This window comes from Marmota monax, unplaced genomic scaffold, assembly GCF_021218885.2.
Source record: "Marmota monax isolate L192 unplaced genomic scaffold, Marmota_monax_Labrador192_F-V1.1 WCK01_AAM20220418_F8-fsc00179, whole genome shotgun sequence".
Classification (NCBI taxonomy): Eukaryota; Metazoa; Chordata; class Mammalia; order Rodentia; family Sciuridae; genus Marmota; species Marmota monax.
Window position 1 is genome coordinate 926,212 of NW_026695200.1, and position 21,226 is coordinate 947,437.

At 40.2% G+C, this 21,226-nt stretch overlaps 1 protein-coding gene across 1 annotated transcript in view; it reads left to right on the top strand.

Moving 5' to 3' along the window:
* Positions 1-21,226, top strand: part of Oca2 (OCA2 melanosomal transmembrane protein) — a 364,658-nt gene that overhangs the window by 74,306 nt on the left and 269,126 nt on the right. The window contains exons 3-4 of the mRNA XM_046428817.1: positions 10,390-10,488; positions 19,686-19,874. Coding sequence (XP_046284773.1) covers positions 10,390-10,488; positions 19,686-19,874 — 288 coding nt within the window. The remainder of the gene's footprint in view (positions 1-10,389; positions 10,489-19,685; positions 19,875-21,226) is intronic.

The following is a 21,226-nucleotide window of genomic DNA, read 5'->3' on the forward strand; positions in this document are numbered from 1 at the left end:
GACATATGTAGAATATTTTATCCATCAATGAGTGAATATACTTTCTTCTCAGCAGCACATGGATCCTTCTCTAATTCAGACCACATATTATGCCACCAAGTACTCTTAGCAAATAAAAAAAAGATACAGATACTACCCTGCATTCTATCAGATCATAATGGAATAAAATTAGAAATCAATGGTAAAATAAAAAAAGAAGCTACTCCAATACCTGGAGACTAAATAATATGCTATTGAATGATGCACGGATTGCAGAAGACATCAGAGACGATATTAAAAAATTCTTAGAGGTAAATGAGAACACTTGATACAACATATCAAAATCTCTGGGGACTGGGGTTGTGGCTCAGCAGTAGAGCACTCGCTTAGCACATGTGATGCCCTAGGTTCAATCCTCAGCACCACATAAATATAAATAAATAAAATAATAAAGGTACAACTAAACTACAACTACAACTAAAAAATAAATACTTTAAAAAAATTCTGGGACACCATGAAGGCAGTACTAAGAAAAGTTCATTGCATGGAGTTCATTCCTTAAAAGAATAAAAAGTCAACAAATAAATGACCTAACATTATATTTCAAAGCCCTAGAAAAAGAAGAACAAATCAACACCCAAATTACTAGAAGACAGGAAATGATTAAAATCAGAGCTGAAATAAATGAAATTGAAGCAAAAGAAACAATTGAAAAAATTGACAAAACGAGAAGTTCGTTCTTTGAAAAAATAAATATAATTAATAAACCTTTAGCCATGCTAATGAAGAGAAAGAGAGAGAAAACTCAAATCACTAACATATGTGATGAAAAAGGAAATATTATGATGGACACTCAGAAATACAGAAGATAATTACCAACCATTTTGAAAATTTGTACTTCAATAAAACAGTAAATATCGAAGACTCAACAAATTTCTTGAGTCATGTGATTTACCCAAACTGAATCAGAACAATATACACAAGTTAAACAGATCCATTTCAAGCAATAAAATAGAAGATGCCATCTAAACCCTACCAACCAAGAAAAGCCCAGGACCAGGTGGATTCACAGCTGAGTTCTATAAGACCTTCATGGAAGAACTAATACCAATGCTCCTCAAATTATTCCATAAAATAGAAAAAGAGGGAACACTTCCAAACTCATTCTATGAGGCCAATATCACCCTGATTCCAAAACCAGACAAAGACACATCAAGCAAAGTTAAGACCAATATCTCTAATGAACATATATGCAAAAATTCTCAATAAAATTCTGGCATATTGATTACAAAAGTATATTAAAAAGATAGTGCACCACGATTAAGTGGGGTTCATCCCGGGGACACAAGGTTGGTTCAACATATGGAAATCAATAAATGTAATTCATCACATCAATAGACTTAATGATAAGAATCATATGATCATCTCAATAGATGCAGAAAAAGCATTTGATAAAATACAGCATCCCTTCATGTCCAAAACACTAGAAAAATTAGGGATAATAGGAACATACCTCTACATTGTAAAAACTATCTATGCTAAGTCCCAGGCTAACATCATTCTAAATGGAGAAAAATTGAAAGCATTCCCTCTAAAAACTGGAACAAAACAGGGATGCCCTCTTTCACCTCTTCTATTCAACATAGTCCTTGAAACTCTAGCCAGAGCAATTAGACAGATGAAAGAAATTAAAGGGATATGAATAGGAAAAGAAGAACTCAAAGTATCACTTTTTGCTGACAATATAATTCTATACTTAGAGGATCCAAAAAACTCCACCAGAAAACTTCTAGAACTAATAAATGAATTCAGTAAAAATAGTAAGATATAAAATCAACACCCATAAATCAAATGCATTTCTGTACATCAGTGATGAATCCTCTGAAAGAGAAATTAGGATAACTACCCCATTTACAATAGCCTCAAAAATACAAAAACAAAAACATAAAAAAAAACCTTGGGAATCAACTTAACAAAAGTGGTGAAAGACCACTATAATGAAAACTACAGCACACTAAAGAAAGAAATTAAATAAGACCTTAGAAGATGGAAAGATCTCCCTGTTCTTGGATAGGCAGAATTAATATTGTTAAAATGACCATAATACCAAAAGCACTCTACAGATTTAATGCAATTCCAATCAAAATTCCAATGACATTCCTTAAAGAAATAGAAAAAGCAATGAAATTTATTTGAAAACATAAGTGACCCAGAGTAGCCAAAGCAATCTGTAGCAAGAAGAGTGAAGCAGGTGGCATCACAAATCCAGACCTTAAAGTATACTACAGAGCAATAGTAACAAAAAAACAGCATGGTATTGGCACCATAACAGACATGAAGACCAATGGAACAGAATAGAAGACCCAGAGTCAAACCCACATAAATATAGTTATATTATACTAGACAGAGATGCCAAAAACATATATTGGAGGAAAGATAGCCTTTTCAACAAATCGTGCTGGGAAAACTGGAAACCCATATGTAGCAGAATGAAATTTAACCCCTCTCATCCTGCATGAAATTCAACTCAAAGTGTATCTAGAACCTAAGCATTAGACCAGAAAAACCCTGTGCCTACTAGAAGAAAATATAAGGCTCGACTTTACAACATGTTGGTTTAGGAACCAACTTCCTCAAGAAGACTCCTAAAGTGCAGAAAATAAAATCAAGAATCAATAAACGGGATTTTATTGAACTAAAAAGCTTCTTCACAGCAAAGGAAATAATCAAGAGTGTGAAGAGAGAGCTGCAGAATGGGAGAAAATCATTGCCATCTATACCTCAGAAAGAACATTAATCTCCAGGATATATAAAGAACTCAAAACTTAACCCCCTCCCCACTGCCAAAAAAAAAAATAACCCAATCAGCAAATGGGCAAAAGAACCAAACAGACACATCACAGAAGAAGAAATATGATCAGTTAACAAATACATGAAAAAAATGGTCAACATTTCTAGCAATTAGAGAAATGCAAATTAAAACTACACTGAGATTTCATTGCACTCCAGTCAGAATGGCAATTATCAAGCATACGCATAACAATAAATGTTGGTGAGGATGTGGGGAAAAATCACGCTCATACATTGTTGGTGGGACTGCAAATTGGTGCAATCACTCTGGAAAGCAGTATGGAGAGTCCTCAGAAAATGTGGAAAGGAACCACCATTTGACTCAGTTATCCTACTCCTCAGTATATACCCAAAGGACTTAAAAGCAGCATACTACATGACATAGCCATAACAATGTTTATAGCAACTTAATTCACAATAGCTAAGCTGTGGAACCAACTTAGGTGCCCTGCAACTGATGAATGGGTAAAGAAAATGTGATATATATATATATATATATATATATATATATATATATATATATATATATATATATATACACACAATGGAATATTATTCAACCATAAAGAAGAATAAAATTAAAGCATTTGCCAATAAATGGATGGAACTGGAGACTATCATGCTAAGTGAAATAAGCCAGTCCCCAAATACCAAAGGCCAAATGTTTTCTCTGATGTGCAGATGCTAACACACAATAATGGGCCTGGAGAGGGAAGAATAGAAGTTCAGTGGGCTAAGCAAAGGGGAATGAAGGGAAGGGAGGGGAGGTGGAATAGGAAAGACAGTAGAATGAATCAGACATAACTCTCTTATGCTCATATAGGAATACATCTACCAGTGAAACTCCACATCATGTACAACCACAAGAATGGGATCCTCATTCGAATAAGTTGTACTCCATGTGTTTTATATGTCAAAATATACTCTATTTACATGTATGTCTAAAAAGAACAAATAAAAAAGAGTGTTATTTCCTCCTCTTTTATCAGCAAAAAGACTTTTTGGTATATTTTAATCCTAAGGTTGTCATAAGAGTCAGCAATATCATGGAGTTCATGGCCATCACCTGCTCTGTGTCACTGTCCTGAACACTACACCTCTCACTTCTAGAGTGGACAGTGGGAAGGATGGCTCTGCCCAACAACTGTGATAAACCCTCTCCTAAGAGGGCAAGAGCTAGTGGAGAGATGACCAGAGGGAGGGAATTATACTGTGAAGAGGTGCTCAACAAAGCTTGAAGAGCAGGCAAGTGGAAGATATGGACCCTGTGCTCAGCAAGGCCATGGGCCAGGCCAAAATGTGGGACAGATATGCCCAACTCCTTGGGGTTTTGGGGCAGAGTTTGTTGTTTGGCTGGAACGCTAAACCATAGCCAAGTCCTAGATCTTGCACATGCCCTGGACTCACCCGTTTAATCCTCACAGTAACTGTGTGAAGTAGTGACCATTGGTCTTCTCCCGTACAGGTGAGTAGATGGGGACATGTGGGGTTAGTGTCTTGTCCAGCATCCACAGTGAGGAAACTGTGGCTTAGGCTAGGGGCCCATGCATGTCTCAGTGTGTAGGCTATGCGCTGGGAAGACACAGGTCACAGCCCATCAGAGCCAAGAATACCATGGGTGTAGCTCCCCATGGAGCTCTGCATGGCTTATGCCACCTCTCCTCTGCGCTCAGCTCTCTGCCTTCCTGCCTGCTCTTGGGTTTCCTTAGGGAAGCTTGGAGACATCCTTTGGAAAGTGTGTTGATGTGAGTTTGGTTGCCACATAGATCAGAGTAGAGATAGCACTTTTCATGTTGTCTTACATTACCATGCCCTTCCCTGTATGTTTTTGTCCCCCATAACTCAGAAATGTAGATGCCAATGAGATCACCTTGCTTCCTTCCTGTTTTACTGTGCACTGTGTGGTGGGGGCTTATCCTGAAGAAGAGTGTACAGAGGTTGCTTCCAAGCAGCTCAGCTGTGGACATCACTTTCCTTTCTGTGCTAAACTGAACTTAAAAAGCCTATCTCAGCTCAGACAGAATGATGATGAGAGTCTCAGAGGCTCTGATTGTATTCAGGTAAGAAATCGCAGTCTTCTTCCAAGCCTTCTGAAAATTGCACATAAATGGGTAATAGCTTCCTGCTCGTGTTTCTTCCTCACCTGGCTGTGTTCCAGGTGGCCACTTTTGGGGCAAACTCAGCTATGCTTTTGTCTGCTGGTTTGCTTTTCTTTCCTGAGAAGGTAGGTTGGGACAATGAAGTGTGTGTGTGTGTGTGTGTGTGTGTGTGTGTGTGTGTGTGAGAGAGAGAGAGAGAGAGAGAGAGAGAGAGAGAGAGAGAGAGAGAGAGATGTGTGTGTGTGAAACCTCATTGTTCTCCCTGACTGGCAGAGAAGAATGGGGGGTCATGTTGGCTGTGACTGCTGCTTGACTGGTCCGTCAAGGCCTCTTTGTGGTCATCTGCATGGAGGGCTCCCTGCCTAGCACCACCTCTCAGATGCATTGCCTCCTGGTGGGAAGGAAGGGCTGAAGACTGGTATCAGGAACTGGGTACATGCTGCTCTGCCCTTAGCAGCTGGAGGCCCACTCAGGGCCTGACTTCTTTGAATTATATTTGCTCCTTTTCAAATGGAGAGAAAATTATCTACCTTTAGAGTTATCATGAGGGGTAAATGAGATCATAAGGTGATAGGCACAGATCCTGGATGCAGAAAGCATTCACTTTAATGACCATGGTTGTTATTAATCCTTATCAAACAGAATCCTAGCAATAATGAGTGGGGGAGAATCCCCTTTCTTTCTAGGACACTTTAGGGATACCGTCAGGCAATGGGGTGTGAAGAGCTGGTCCCAGATGGAAACATGTCTCTGTTTTCTGCAGCCTGTCCCCTGCTCTGGTTATGGCAGGGCTCCTCAGCTGCCTCCAAACAGCCCAGCTGTGGTGCAGGCTCTGGGGCAGGGAGGGTCTCGTGGCTCAGCTTGGTTTTCACATACTTGGTCCCCACACATGCATTGGGGTCCTTCCCTGACCTGGTCTCACAGGGCTACTGACTGCCTTCCAACCCTCTGCCTTCTGCTGATTTTTCCTGGTCCCACTTGCAGGCTGGCCCTGGGTGTAGCTCCACATGGAGCTCTGCATGGCTTATGCCACCTCTCCTCTGCACTCATCCCTCTGCCTTCCTGCCTGCTCTTGGGTTTCCTCAGGGAAGCTTGGAGACATCCTTTGGAAAGTGCATGGATGTGAGTTTGGTTGCCATACAGATCAGAGATAGCACTTTTCATTTTGTGTTACCGGCTCTGTGTCCCACTGCCAAGGAGAGCTGACCTCAGCCATGGCCGTGTCTGTGGTGCCTACACGCCACAGGGCTTGAGAGAGACTGAGAGCAAATCTCTTCCTCTGCCTCTGACACCCAGCCTCCACCTCCCCAAACTGTCCATTCTCATTTCTGGTCTTTAAAAATGTAAATTCTCACAGAAGTGTTAATATATGAGGTGCTTCATATCTGCAACAGTTTTAGTTACTTTTCTTCCTCAGTAATATTGCAAAAAAGCAGCATAGGGTTGTCAAGTATTTGGATCTAGAAAGAACTGGAAGGTCTGGAGACGAGGAAACTGTTGAAGGTGAGTTGTGGCAGAGGTATGGGAAACAAGCTGAATCTCTCAGTCTGGCATGAACTTGTCTCCCTAATTTTCATGGCAGCAGGATTCCTTGACAGTGGTGGGGTTGGATCATATCCATTATTCTAGCTCTTTAAAACTTATTGCTTGAGGATTTAAACCTTAGCTAATATCAGGACTGGCAGCAATAAAAATTTGTTCTTGCCTGTAACCGAAAGTTACAGTATTAGACAGTCTTTCTTCCAGCAAGAGGATGGTGGTCCAAGAAAATTCTAGACCCATGACTCTACTTTTAAGAATCAATCCTAAGGAAATAGGCAGAGGCACACACAAACTTAAATACCAGTACTCTCGGCATTTGTTACTTACTTCAATAAAAACCCAGAAATCTCCTAGATCTCCATCAATAGATGGACTGTCAAGCTTAATGCGGCAATTCATATAATGGAATATGATGATCAACACTAAAATTATGTTGTACAAGAATAGTAAATAACACAGGAAATGCTAATGAGATGGCTAAGCTGAAAAATCTGAAGAAAAACACCTTATGTGTGAGAATGTGTGTCCGTACATGCATAGATCCATAGGTACACCTGACTTAGAAAAATATTCACTATATGTAGGAAAAAAAACAACAACAACAACCCTGAAAGCAAGTTCTTTAAATGTTAGCTTTGGGTGTCTCTGGAAAATGGGATTACATACAATTTTTAATTTGTTATCCTCTTTTTGAATTTCCAAATTATTCAAAATAAATATTGCCTGCTTATAAGTTTATGGGCATGGGTGAATTTTGCAAATGCATGTACAGAGTTTGTTGAGACATGAGGGAGCCAGACACTGTTGAAATTTATGAAACCACACAGATGTGAAGTCAGAAAAATGTCAAGGGGATTTCTTTTTTCAGAAGAGAAAAGGTCAGGAATAATATAGATCTCATCACTACTTTCTCCCTTAATTACGCCAAAGGAAACAGGCCAGGCTTTCAGCTCTGTGGACTGTAGTTTTTATTGCCAAGCTATGAAATGTGTATTCTGGGTCATCCTGAGTCTCCTCTATGCTAAGTTTGTGTTCCAGGATGCATGTCAGGGATCCTGCCGAGTAACAGGACTTAAAGGGGTTCCTCTGTTCTCCCCTCTTTGGGAAGAAGAATGAATTTGAGACAGTGAGAAATACTATCAGGGTGGTGTTAAGTTTAAATTTTGAATGGCCTGAAGTCTCTTGGGAAATTTCCTGGTGAAACTCATTTTATTTTTGGCTTTTTAGAAAAATAATATAACTATATAAAATAGTTTAGAAACCATTTCATAATGCTCAACTACAATCATAAAATACTATGTGTTACAAAGTGCAACAGCATATTAAGCAATAATGAAATCAGCTATATGTGGCCACTGCAGAGAGGATAAAATGGACTTTGGACCCTTCCCCCATTTCCAAATTTCCTCCTTAATGGAAAGAAGGCAAATCCTGTGTGTTGTGTAACATGGTGTTGCCCTGTACTGTTCTGAGACCCTCAAGGTTAGGCTTTCCAAGGAACCTGCACTGCACTAACCACTCTTCAGAGGGACAATGGTGATTCTAAGAACATTGTAATGGCTTAGAAAACTGTTTCGTTTGAGTCAAAAAAAAAAGTTATTCTCAGCCAAATAAGTTATGATTACTGGGTTTTAAACCATCCATTATTAAATATTTATTAAGAACCTATATTCAATTGGGTACTACTTATGGTGGATAAAAACAACATGGCGGCCATTCATAAGGAACTCACAGTCTAATGAAAATAATTGCATCAGTAATCAAACTCATTCTTTTACATTTACATCTTATTTAATGCATCAAAGCTGATGGGTGTGTGCATGTGTGTGTGTGTGTGTGTGTGTGTTGTTTTCTTTAAATCTGTATGACACAGTTGAGGAAATGGAAGCATAGGGTAGTTAAATAATATGATCAAGGTCTTCGAAATAGTGGGCTTTCCCAGTAATACCATGCAATAAACCATTCCTGGGAGCAACAGAAAATACCTAGATATTTGTTGACTCACTGAGACATTTTTCTAAAGATACCTGAAGCCCTTCTAGATTTACAATTATGAGAGTTTGGAGAAGTAGACTCAACTAATTGCATAAGCCAGTTTGAGCTGTTAAAAATACTCTAATTATTTGGCATTTGTTTTTTAGGGATTGGCTAGCTTCACTTAGCATAATCTGCTCTAATGCCATCCATTTCCCTGTAAATTCTATGATTTTGTCATTTTTTAATGCAGAGTAATAAGAACAGAGTAGGGTCGAAGAGCATGAGAAGAAGATTAACATTAAACAGGGATAAGAGGTGGGAGGGAAAGGGAGAGAGAAGGGAAAATGCATGGAAATGGAAGGAGACCCTCAGAGTTATACAAAAGTACATACAAGAGGAAGTGAGGGGAAGGGGAAAAATAATATAAGGGGGACAAACGAATGTCAGTAGAGGGAGCAGAGAGAGAAGAGGGGAGGGGAGGGGAGGGGAGGGGAGGGGGGATAGTAGAGGATAGGAAAGGCAGCAGAATACAACAGACACTAGTATGGCAATATGTAAATCAATGGATGTGTAACTGATGTGATTCTGCAATCTGTATATGGGGTAAAAATGGGAGCTCATAACCCACTTGAATCAAATTGTGAAATATGATATATCAAGAACTATGTAATGTTTTGAACAGCCAACAATAAAAAATTTAAAAAAATACTCTAATTATTAAATTTCTTGAGCAAAATTCTTCTACCTACCTTCCTTCCTTCATCTGCCCAAATCAAGGCATCTACTCTATGCCTTTGTCCCTTCGCATTCCCCTTACTGGCTAGGAAGGCCCCTGAGGAGAGAATTCTCTGTCATCTGTGTTCTCCATTGAAAGTGGCCAAAGGCAGCCCAGACATAGTGCCAAGGGGACTCATGCTGACCTCGAATAGACTCCATTTCTGTCTTCCTGGAGACATGGTGGGTGCTGTTAGTCACAGCTCAGTGGCCTGGTGTTCACTCATCCACAAAACCAGAGTCTTACTGTCTGTCACCAATGAATGCTTGAATGAGAAAAATAGTGGAAATATTATTTTTCTTAGAATTCCTTCCTTGTGCATTTATGATCCAAAGGAATGACTATTATTTCTCTATGTGAGTGATTCATGGCACCCACAGCATCTTTATATCATCTGGGCTATTTAAGAAAGGTAGTATATCAGTGTATAAAGTAACATATTTCCAATGATTAGGAGTGAAAATGATTTCTACAAGTTCTCATAAAACATCATGTGTCCTTTAATGAGAACAACCATATATTGGTGGTGCACTTGCATCTGGACAATCATTTCCCTTTCACAAAGCTCCTTATCTGGATAATAACATTTTTGGCAGCCTTTCTTTGAGTAGACAGGCCAGTGTAGCAGAGGGGCATCCTCCCAGGGCTTTGCCTCTGTTGTGACTGCTGCCCATTGGGAGTCTCCTCCATGCCACTCTGGCTACCATTTTATTTCTACCAGTTGGCCCTGACTTCTGCTACTTGGTCTTCCACTAGAAGCCATTAGGACATTTTCACGTGAATGTGTTGTGATCTCTGGAGATAGAATTATCTGCATATAAATGGGTCCATCGGTTTGAATGCTTGTATTGATGGAAAGCTCTGCATGGAAAGTTCAATGCTAACATTAACCTGAAAGTGTGAATCCCATAGCATCTGGTCTCCTGAGAGAGTTTCTGCTTTTTTTTTTTTTTGCATTTTGGTTAGACTGGAGAAAAAGGTAAAATTCTAATTGTCTCTCCTAAACTCTAGATTTTTACAATTCAGATAGAATTTTTGGGTCAAAATTCCATGTACAATTTATTGCTGAATCTTGGGCAGATTTTTGGTTGGATCTTGCTCCCTGTTACTGGGGACACCTCCATTGTTTTGTGTTGCTGATTCTGTTTCCTTTCCTGTCTTTTTCAGGTCCCCATCTCCTTTTCTTCAGTTCTTCAGCTCCAGTTCTAAAGACCCCTGCATTACAGAAAATACTCCATTGCTGCATAATTCCTCACAAGACAGAGGGTGAGATTTTTGTTTTTCTTCTTCTTCTTTTTTTTTTTGCATTTGGAAAGCTAATTTTATTTTATTTATTTTTTAATTTTTTATTGTTGGTTGTTCAAAACATTACATAGTTCTTGATATATCATATTTCACAATTTGATTTAAGTGGGTTATGAGCTCCCATTTTTACCCCGTATACAGATTGCAGAATCACATCAGTTACACATCCATTGATTTACATATTGCCATACTAGTGTCTGTTGTGTTCTGCTGCCTTTCCTATCCTCTACTATCCCCCCTCCCCTCCCCTCCCCTCCCCTCTTCTCTCTCTACCCCCTCTACTGACCTTCATTTCTCCCCCTTGTATTATTTTTCCCTTTCCCCTCACTTCCTCTTGTATGTACTTTTGTATAACCCTGAGGGTCTCCTTCCATTCCCATGCAATTTCCCTTCTCTCTCCCTTTCCCTCCCACCTCTCATCCCTGTTTAATGTTAATCTTCTTCTCATGCTCTTCGACCCTACTCTGTTCTTAGTTACTCTCCTTATATCAAAGAAGACATTTGGCATTTGTTTTTTAGGGATTGGCTAGCTTCACTTAGCATAATCTGCTCTAATGCCATCCATTTCCCTGTAAATTCTATGATTTTGTCATTTTTTAATGCAGAGTAATACTCCATTGTGTATAAATGCCACATTTTTTTTATCCATTCATCTATTGAAGGGCATCTGGGTTGGTTCCACAGTCTTGCTATTGTGAATTGAGCTGCTATGAACATCGATGTAGCAGTGTCCCTGTAGCATGCTCTTTTTAGGTCTTCAGGGAATAGACCGAGAAGGGGAATAGCTGAGTCAAATGGTGGCTCCATTCCCAGCTTTCCAAGAAATCTCCATACTGCTTTCCAAATTGGCTGCACCAATTTGCAGTCCCACCAGCAATGTACAAGTGTACCCTTTTCCCCACATCCTCGCCAGCACTTGTTGTTGTTTGACTTCATAATGGCTGCCAATCTAACTGGAGTGAGATGGTATCTTAGGGTGGTTTTGATTTGCATTTCTCTGACAGCTAGAGATGGTGAGCATTTTTTCATGTACTTGTTGATTGATTGTATGTCCTCCTCTGAGAAGTGTCTGTTCAGGTCCTTGGCCCATTTGTTGATTGGGTTGTTTGTTCTCTTATTGTCTAATTTTTTGAGTTCTTTGTATACTCTGGATATTAGGGCTCTATCTGAAGTGTGAGGAGTAAAGATTTGTTCCCAGGATGTAGGCTCTCTATTTACCTCTCTTATTGTTTCTTTTGCTGAGAAAAAACTTTTTAGTTTGAGTAAGTCCCATTTGTTGATTCTAGTTATTAACTTTTGTGCTATGGGTGTCCTATTGAGGAATTTGGAGCCCGACCCCACAGTATGTAGATCGTAGCCAACTTTTTCTTCTATCAGACGGCGTGTCTCTGATTTGATATCAAGCTCCTTGATCCATTTTGAATTAACTTTTGTGCATGGCGAGAGAAAGGGATTCAGTTTCATTTTGTTGCATATGGATTTCCAGTTTTCCCAGCACCGTTTGTTGAAGATGCTATCCTTCCTCCATTGCATGCTTTTAGCCCCTTTATCAAATATAAGGTAGTTGTAGTTTTGTGGATTGGTTTCTGTGTCCTCTATTCTGTACCAGTGGTCCACCCGCCTGTTTTGGTACCAGTACCATGCTGATTTTGTTACTATTGCTCTGTAGTATAGTTTGAAGTCTGGTATCGCTATACCGCCTGATTCACACTTCCTGCTTAGCATTGTTTTTGCTATTCTGGGTCTTTTATTTTTCCATATGAATTTCATGATTGCTTTCTCTATTTCTACAAGAAATGCCATTGGGATTTTGATTGGCATTGCATTAAACCTATAGAGAACTTTTGGTAATATCGCCATTTTGATGATGTTAGTTCTGCCTATCCATGAACAGGGTATATTTTTCCATCTTCTAAGATCTTCTTCTATTTCTCTCTTTAGGGTTCTGTAGTTTTCATTGTATAAGTCTTTCACCTCTTTTGTTAGGTTGATTCCCAAGTATTTTATTTTTTTTTGAAGATATTGTGAATAGAGTGGTTGTCCTCATTTCCATTTCAGAGGATTTGTCGCTGATATACAGGAATGCCTTTGATTTATGCGTGTTGATTTTATATCCTGCCACTTTGCTGAATTCATTTATTAGCTCTAATAGTTTCTTTGTAGAGCCTTTTGGGTCTGCTAGGTATAGAATCATGTCATCTGCAAATAGTGATAATTTAAGTTCTTCTTTTCCTATTTTGATGCCTTTAATTTCTTTCATCTGTCTAATTGCTCTGGCCAGTGTTTCGAGAACTATGTTGAACAGAAGTGGTGAGAGAGGGTATCCCTGTCTTGTTCCAGATTTTAGAGGGAATGCCTTCAGTTTTTCTCCATTCAGAATGATGCTAGCCTGAGGCTTAGCATAGATTGCTTTTACAATATTGAGGTATGTTCCTGTTATCCCTAGTTTTTCTAGAGTTTTGAACATAAAGGGATGCTGTACTTTGTCGAATGCTTTTTCCGCATCTATCGAGATGATCATATGGTTCTTATTTTTAAGTCTATTGATGTGGTGAATAACATTTATTGATTTCCTTATATTGAAACAGCCTTGCATCCCAGGGATTAATCCTACTTGATCATGGTGCACAATTTTTTTGATATGTTTTTGTATCCGATTCGCCAGAATTTTATTGAGGATTTTTGCATCTAGGTTCATTAGAGATATTGGTCTGTAGTTTTCTTTCTTTGAAGTGTCTTTGTCTGGTTTAGGTATCAGGGTGATGTTGGCCTCATAGAATGAATTTGGAAGTTCTCCCTCTTTTTCTATTTCCTGAAGTAGCTTGAAAAGTATTGGTATTAGTTCCTCTTTAAAGGTTTTGTAAAACTCTGCTGTATACCCATCTGGTCCTGGGCTTTTCTTAGTTGGTAGTCTTTTGATGGTTTCTTCTATTTCCTCAATTGATATTGGTCTGTTTAGGTTGTCTATATCCTCTTGACTCAATCTGGGCAGATCATATGACTTAAGAAATTTATCGATGCCTTCACTATCTTCTAATTTATTGGAGTATAAGGATTCAAAATAATTTTTGATTATCTTCTGTATATCTGAAGTGTCTGTTGTGATATTGCCTTTTTCATCCCGTATGCTAGTAATTTGAGTTCTCTCTCTTCTTCTCTTCGCTAGCATGGCTAAGGGTCTGTCGATTTTGTTTATTTTTTCAAAGAACCAACTTTTAGTTTTGTCAATTTTTTCAATTGTTTCTTTTGTTTCGATTTCATTAATTTCAGCTCTGATTTTAATTATTTCTTGCCTTCTACTTCTTTTGCTGTTGTTTTGCTCTTCTTTTTCTAGGATTTTGAGATGAAGTATGAGATCATTTATTTGTTGGTTTTTTCTTTTTTTAAGGAATGAACTCCAAGCAATGAATTTTCCTCTTAGAACTGCTTTCAATGTGTCCCATAGATTCCGATATGTTGTGTCTGTGTTTTCATTAATCTCTAAGAATTTTTTAATTTCCTCCTTGATGTCTTCTATAACCCATTGATCATTCAGTAACCTATTGTTCATTCTCCAAGTGATGTATTCTTTTTCCTTCCTTCTTTTATCATTGATTTTCAGTTCCATTCCATTATGATCAGATAGGATGCATGGTATTACTCCTTTATATTGTCTAATAGTTGCCCTGTGACATAATATATGATCTATTTTTGAGAAGGATCCATGTGCTGCTGAGAGAAAAGTGTAACTGCTTGATGTTGGGTGGTATATTCTATATATGTCAATTAAGTCTAGGTTATTAATTGTGTTATTGAGTTCTGTAGTTTCCTTATTCAACTTTTGTTTGGAAGATCTGTCCAGTGGGGAGAGAGGTGTGTTGAAGTCTCCCATGATTATTGTATGGTGGTCTGTTAGACTCTTGAACTTGAGAAGAGTTTGTTTGATGAACATAGCTGCACCATTGTTTGGGGCATATATATTTATGATTGTTATGTCTTGTTGGTGTATGGTTCCCTTAAGCAGTATGTAGTGTCCCTCTTTATCCCTTTTGATTAACTTGGGCTTGAAATCTATTTTATTTGATATGAGTATGGACACGCCTGCTTGTTTCCGAAGTCCATATGAGTGATATGATTTTTCCCAACCTTTCACCTTCAGCCTATGTATGTCTTTTCCTATCAAATGCGTCTCCTGTAGGCAGCATATTGTTGGGTCTTGTTTTGTGATCCATTCTACTAGCCTGTGTCTCTTAATTGGTGAGTTTAAGCCATTAACATTTAGGGTTATTATTGAGATATGGGTTGTTCTTCCAGCCATATTTGTTTATTTATGTTACTAAACATGGTTTGTTTTCCTCTTTGATTATTTTTCCCCCCTCTACTGTCCTACCTCCCACTATTGGTTTTCATTGTTATTTTCCATTTCCTCTTCCTGTAATGTTTTGGCGAGGATGTTTTGAAGAGATGGTTTTCTAGCTTCGAATTCTTTAAACTTTTGTTTATCTTGGAAGGTTTTAATTTCATCTTCCATCCTGAAGCTTAATTTCGCTGGAAACACAATTCTTGGTTGGAACCCATTTTCTTTCAGTGTTTGAAATATGTTATTCCAGGATCTTCTAGCTTTCAGAGTCTGTGTTGAAAGGTCAGCTGTTATCCTGATTGGCTTACCCCTAAATGTGATCTGCTTCCTTTCTCTTGTAGCTTTTAAAATTCTCTCCTTATTCTGTATGTTGGGCATCTTCATTATAATGTGTCTAGGTGTGGGTCTCTTATGATTTTGCACATTCGGTGTCCTGTAGGCTTCTAGGATTTGGGATTCTGTCTCATTCTTCAAGTCTGGGAAGTTTTCTCGTATTATTTCATTGAATAGATTGCTCATTCCTTTGGTTTGAAACTCTGTCCCTTCCTGTATCCCAATGACTCTTAAATTTGGTCTCTTGATGTTATCCCATATTTCTTGGATGTTTTGCTCATGGTTTCTTAACAGTCTTGCTGAGCTGTCTATGTTCTTTTCAAGTTGAAATTCTTTATCTTCATTGTCTGATGTTCTATCTTCTAAGTGTTCTACTCTGCTGGTAGTATTCTCAATTGAGTTTTTAAGTTGGTTTATTGCTTCCTGCATTTCTAGGATTTCTGTTTGTTTGTTTTTTATAACCTCTATCTCCCTGTATAGTTGATCTTTTGCTTCTTGGATTTGTTTATGTAATTCATTATTGAAGTGATCTTTCATTGTCTGATTTTGCTGTCTGATGTCTTCCTTGAGACTCCAGATCATCTGAAGCATGTATATCCTGAATTCTTTATCTGACATTCCATCTGCTGCAGCTATTACCTCTTCTAACGTTGAGTTGACCTGCATTGCTTGTGGTCCTTTCTTTCCTTGTCTCTTCATACTGTTCGTGTTCCTTTCTACTTGGTGAAACTGTTGTGCTATTGAATTTTCCCCCTATAAATTTATATTGGTCTTGTATAGTTGCAAAGTCTCCCTCACAGGCGCGGGCGGCGGCTCTGCCCCTCCTCCAACTGGGGCAATGTGCCTACCACGCCGGCAGGCCGCTGGGCCTGCTCTGCCGGTTGGTAGCAGGTCCGCCTGTCTTGCAGGCGCGGGGCGGCGGCTCTGTCCCTCTGCGGGCCGCTAGGCTTGTTCTGTTGGTGGCCGCAGTTCTGCCTACTTTGCAGGCTCAGGCAGCGGCAGTGCCCCTCTGCAGGCCTCTGGGGCTGTTCTGCCTGTGGGTCGCAGGTCCGCCTACCTTGCAGGCGCCGGGGGGGGGGCTGCTCTACCCTTCCTCAGGCCACTGGGCCTGTTCTGTCTGTCGGTTGCAGGTCTGGCCTGTTCTGATGGTAGTCACAGTTCCGTCTACCTTGCAGGCGCGGGGGGAGGGGGCGGCTCTGCCTCTCAGCAGGCCGCTGCTCCTCTTCTGCCGGTGGGTCGCAGGCCCGCCTACCTTGCAGGAGTGATTGGAAGCTCTGTCCCGCCGCGGGCCACTGGGCCTTTTCTCTGTTTTTCTTCTTAAGAATGTAAGAACTCTTTGGGCAATGTCCATGGCACTTATGGTGGAGAATTTCTTCCTGAGCTATAACTTTTTACTTGACGTTTGATCTCTATCAGATCCTTGATACATCATTGTAATGGATGTTCATCATGCCGGTGGTTATATCTGTGGCTTAGGAATTCCCAAATGCCCTTAAGCATAACCTTACAATGATTAGTGAGCCCATGTGAGACTGGGGTTTCTCAGCCAGGAGTGAGGTTGGCACTGTCTGGAGACATTTTTGTTTATCACACTGGTAGCTGGGGTGCTGTTGGCATTGAAGGGCAGAGGTCAGAGATGCTGCTCAACATTCTGTAATGCACAGGTAACCCTCCCACACCGTCTCACCAGCCCAAATGTCAATAGTAATGAAGTTGAGAAACCCTGTAGGTAAGATTCACAAGAAAGTTTCATTCCTGCTAGTCAGAAGGTCTTTTCTGAGGCAAACCTGGGTAGCTGTGGAATTGTCTGAGCAGAGCTAACCTGGAGGATAATTTGCAGAGACACTTCCTCTAGGATGAGGGCTTGGCTAGGTCTTCAGTTTTTTCTGCAAACAATTTTCAGAAATCGTGAGACACTTCTTGGTGTTCTCTGGCTCCCTATACATCTTGTTACACAGTATGCCCCCTGCTGCCAGCCCCTCAGTGATAGATGAGTGGTGGGCATTTCTACTGACCCATCTGCTTAAAGCTTCCCTTTGGGGGAGGGGTGGGATAACTCTTGTCCCTGTCTCTCCTAATCCATATCTTTGAAAAACAAACACTTCATACATCTCTTTCTTTAATGCTTTCTCTTGAATTATCCAGTAAACTGCTAAGGCCTGAGACATTTTAGAATTTATAATTCACTGGAAAACCAATGAGGTGGAAGCCTTCATCTGGAGCATGTTGGACACAGAGACATGCTCTGGGGTGTTAACTGGGCCTCACATCAGAGGCCAGAACATGGGTCAGCTTTGCTTACAGCTTTTGCATGAAGCTCATTAAAGTATTGGTTGTGGGAAGGTCTTTTTGCTGCTTTACTTTTACTCAATATTGTGGTAGTTTTGATCAAGATAACATCCATTGATTTACATATTTTCAGAAATAAATGTGTCCTTTTCAGCATATTGAGGGCAGGAATGTTCAGTGGTACAGGGTCAGAGTTTGCTCTGCATTGGCACTGACCAACATGGTGGCTTCTCATCAAACATGGTTATTCAAATTAAAATGAATTAAGTTGAAACAAAATTAAAATTTCAATTCTTCAAGTGTCCAACAGCAATTGGCTACTGGCCTAGGCAAACAGAGAATGTTTCCATCTCCGCAGAAAGTTCTAGTGTACACCACCACTTTAGAAAGCACTGACATTGGACTGGGGTTGTAGCTCAGAGGTCGAGAGTACACCTAGCATGCATGAGGCACTAGGTTAGATCCTCAGCACCACATAAAGTAAAATAAAGACATTGTGTCCATCTATAACTAATATATATATATATTTTTTAAGAAAGCACTGAAATTAACTTGCTTTGTTTTTTCCATTTATAAGAAAGCACTTTCTTAGTTCCAATTTTGTTACAGTTGTGTTTCTTCAGCAGTTAAGAGGAGAGAGAAATTATTTTTCACATACCTGAGCATTGTCTAATCATAAAATTGACAGAAAAGATTAACAATTTTCAGTCATTTGTTATCTCACTACATATTGATTTTACACAATCTAATTTTCATCTTGGGGCTTCTCCTTTTGAATATGATTTTTTTTCTTGTGAACCAGTTCTAAAGCCCTGATACATATTCAGTAAACTCATAATACTCTGTTAAGTTAGCTGGGTTTGAGCATCCTCACTTTTTTCTAACATGTAACAACAGATTGCAGCTGTCATTAATGGTGATGCTATGATCTCATGTGTATTCTCTGCAATGCATGAACATCTTGGCATTTGGTACAGCCTCTTGAGAGTCAGGTGTACTTGTACAGAGGGAATTGTTCAGAAGACCAGGGATTCGACCAATTTATGTAAATGGATGTGAGCACCTATAATTTTGTAACAAGTTCCCCTTGGTTTGTCTTTCTAAACATAGACCCCATTCATGGACCTGTCTAGCCAATACTGATGTTGCTCATTCCTGCTCATATTGCCTTGGATGTTGTGTGGGAAATCCAGGTAGACTACTTGCCCCACAGCTTCATTCCAGAAAGATATATACAGAGGAGGAAAAGCTTACACCACTCAACTCTGCTTCAGGACAAGTATAATGGATCTAGGTATTGAGAGATCAAGCCCATTCAGAGAGAGACAAATATTGAAACAAGTGGGAACTGGTCTGAGCCAGTAACAGCTGTATTAGAAGATTCCCCAAATCAAAAAAGACTGATATTTCTTGAAGGTCCGCAATTCATTTTGAAGGCCTGAGTGATTCCTGGAGATTTCCAGTGTCCTGTGATGCCAAGAGACCCATTCCTTCCACCAAAGTGAGCGAGTGCCTCACGTCTTGATTCTTTTGAAGATCAGGGTTGGTTCCATGACATTTCATACCTCACCACTGAGAGGAAATCTTGCTTTGCTGATGCAGTTTCAGAATAAATAACCACATTGTGCTGAGAAAGTTTCTCCCAAGTTTCCAACCCCCTCTCTGGCACTAACCTATGCCTTCATTCCCCAAATAATTGTGTTCAATTGAACTGAAGTTGAGGGACACGGGTAGTGAAGTTGGATCGGCACCTGGTGGGAGCTTTGGAAATGGATGATGAATACTGCCATGAAGTAAGGAGAGAAAGTGGGGAAGGACTAGAACTCTTGTTATCATCATTGCAGAAGGATTGGATCCTACACCTCACTTCCTGTCCTAAACAGACCCAGCATTATTTTATGTAAATAACATGACTTTCTGAGTGTTTTGGGGTACAGCTAGTTTCTTTTGATCCTTTCTGTGTTTTTTGTTGGCTGTTTTGTTTTGCTTTTTCTCCAGAGCACTTGGGTCTAGAAAAGATTTTGAGTTCTATGCTGGTAAAGAGGCTCTGAGGCAGCCTTTGCAGTTAAAATTAATACGTACTTTTGAACTAAATATCCAGGACATTGAATTGACTTTATCATTTTGAACACACACACACACACACACACACAAAGCAATGCAAAGCAAAAATAACTACCAAGCTCTCATTTTCCAGGTCTCGATGCATGCCTGCTTACTCCTCAGAGTTCATCACCGCTGATGAATCTTGGGAAAACAGCTCGGTTGAATGGGAACGAAGATACCTGCTGAGCAGAGACACAGCTGGTTTGTCTACATCTGCCTCCTCAGAGAAGGGGGAGCTTCCGGACAGCACCCACCTCAGAGTCCATATGTCCACACTGAGGTAGGTGGATGCCAGCTCTGCCATGGGACAAAGCAGGGGTTTCACCCCCACTAAAGCCTTCTAAAACAACAGGGTGAAGAGGAGCATGGCTTTTAGCATGTAGCCAGGCTCCACATTTCCTTCAAAGTTTTCTACTTTTCTCCCAGGCCTTGGAGGACATTTAAAGTGGCCCTGAAAAATCGGTGTGCAGCCCTTGAGGCTGATGACAAACATAAATGACCCACATCCTATACTCCCTGCCTTTTGCTTGCGGGGTTCGGGATCTTCATGGCCTTTAGGTTTGTAAATAGAATCGATTCACTTCAGGAGTGCCTGCTGCTGTGTTTCAGAATTTGATACCATCTTTATGGTTTTCGATGAAGGTTTGGGTCTAGCGCATGGTGTAGCCTAAGGGATGCAGTGGCCTCTGCATAGTGGGAGCTGGGAGCCTAAGGCTGCATGTGTGTATGCATGTGTGGACGGCCGATGCAGGTGTGGGGAACAAGGATCTCTGATTCACTGACATCAGCAGCCACAGGTGCTGCCCTTGTGGGAGTGCTCTCACTCTAACAGTTTTATTTGCTGGGCTTTTCCCCCTGCGCACATTTATTTGGAGAAAGGACTCTTTTGAGATCAACCTGTTTGAAAAGCATCATCTCCTGGGACAGAACAAGACTTAGGAGTGAGAATCAGTGGTCCCAATTCTGGATCTGACCTGAAATAACTGAATGACTGGTAGAGCCATATGTGGTCATATTACTGTCTTCTGTCACCCGGTGTCCCTTTGCTCTCTGGTCTTCCACATGCTAACAGTAAGATGGTACGTGCATAATTTGCTGTTTCTGTGTCACTACCTTTGGGGATTAAGTCCTTTTTGAAGATCCTTTCGGGGCCGAATTGAAATGCACTCAAGTGCTTGCCCCAAGTGCACCTACCTGTGCCCACAGGGGCCACTTTCAAACCCTTGTAATTCGCTGGAACTGTTACTCAGTTATCCTACTGGCAACATTCCTGGGGGTGAATGGAGAGTATCTTGAAGGTAAGGAGTTTGCCTAAGGTCACACAGAATTTGAACCAAGATTGGAGCAGGGATTAGACCCCAGGTCCCCCCATGGCTGCTTGACCATGGAGCTGTCTCTTCCCACCAGGCTTCCTACTTGTCTGTATCTTCTTCACCATGAGTGGTCTCAGTCCTTCTCCTAGGTGCAGCAAAAATTTGTCTCATGAATCTGCCCTGAAATTATGTAAATCATGAAATTATGTGAATGGTAATATGGTCCCATGGGTTATGAGAAGGGTCAACCCTAGCATTGTTAATGTGTTTTCCCTGCTGGCTAACAGCTCGAGAGGATGCCATGTTCTCAACTACCTTG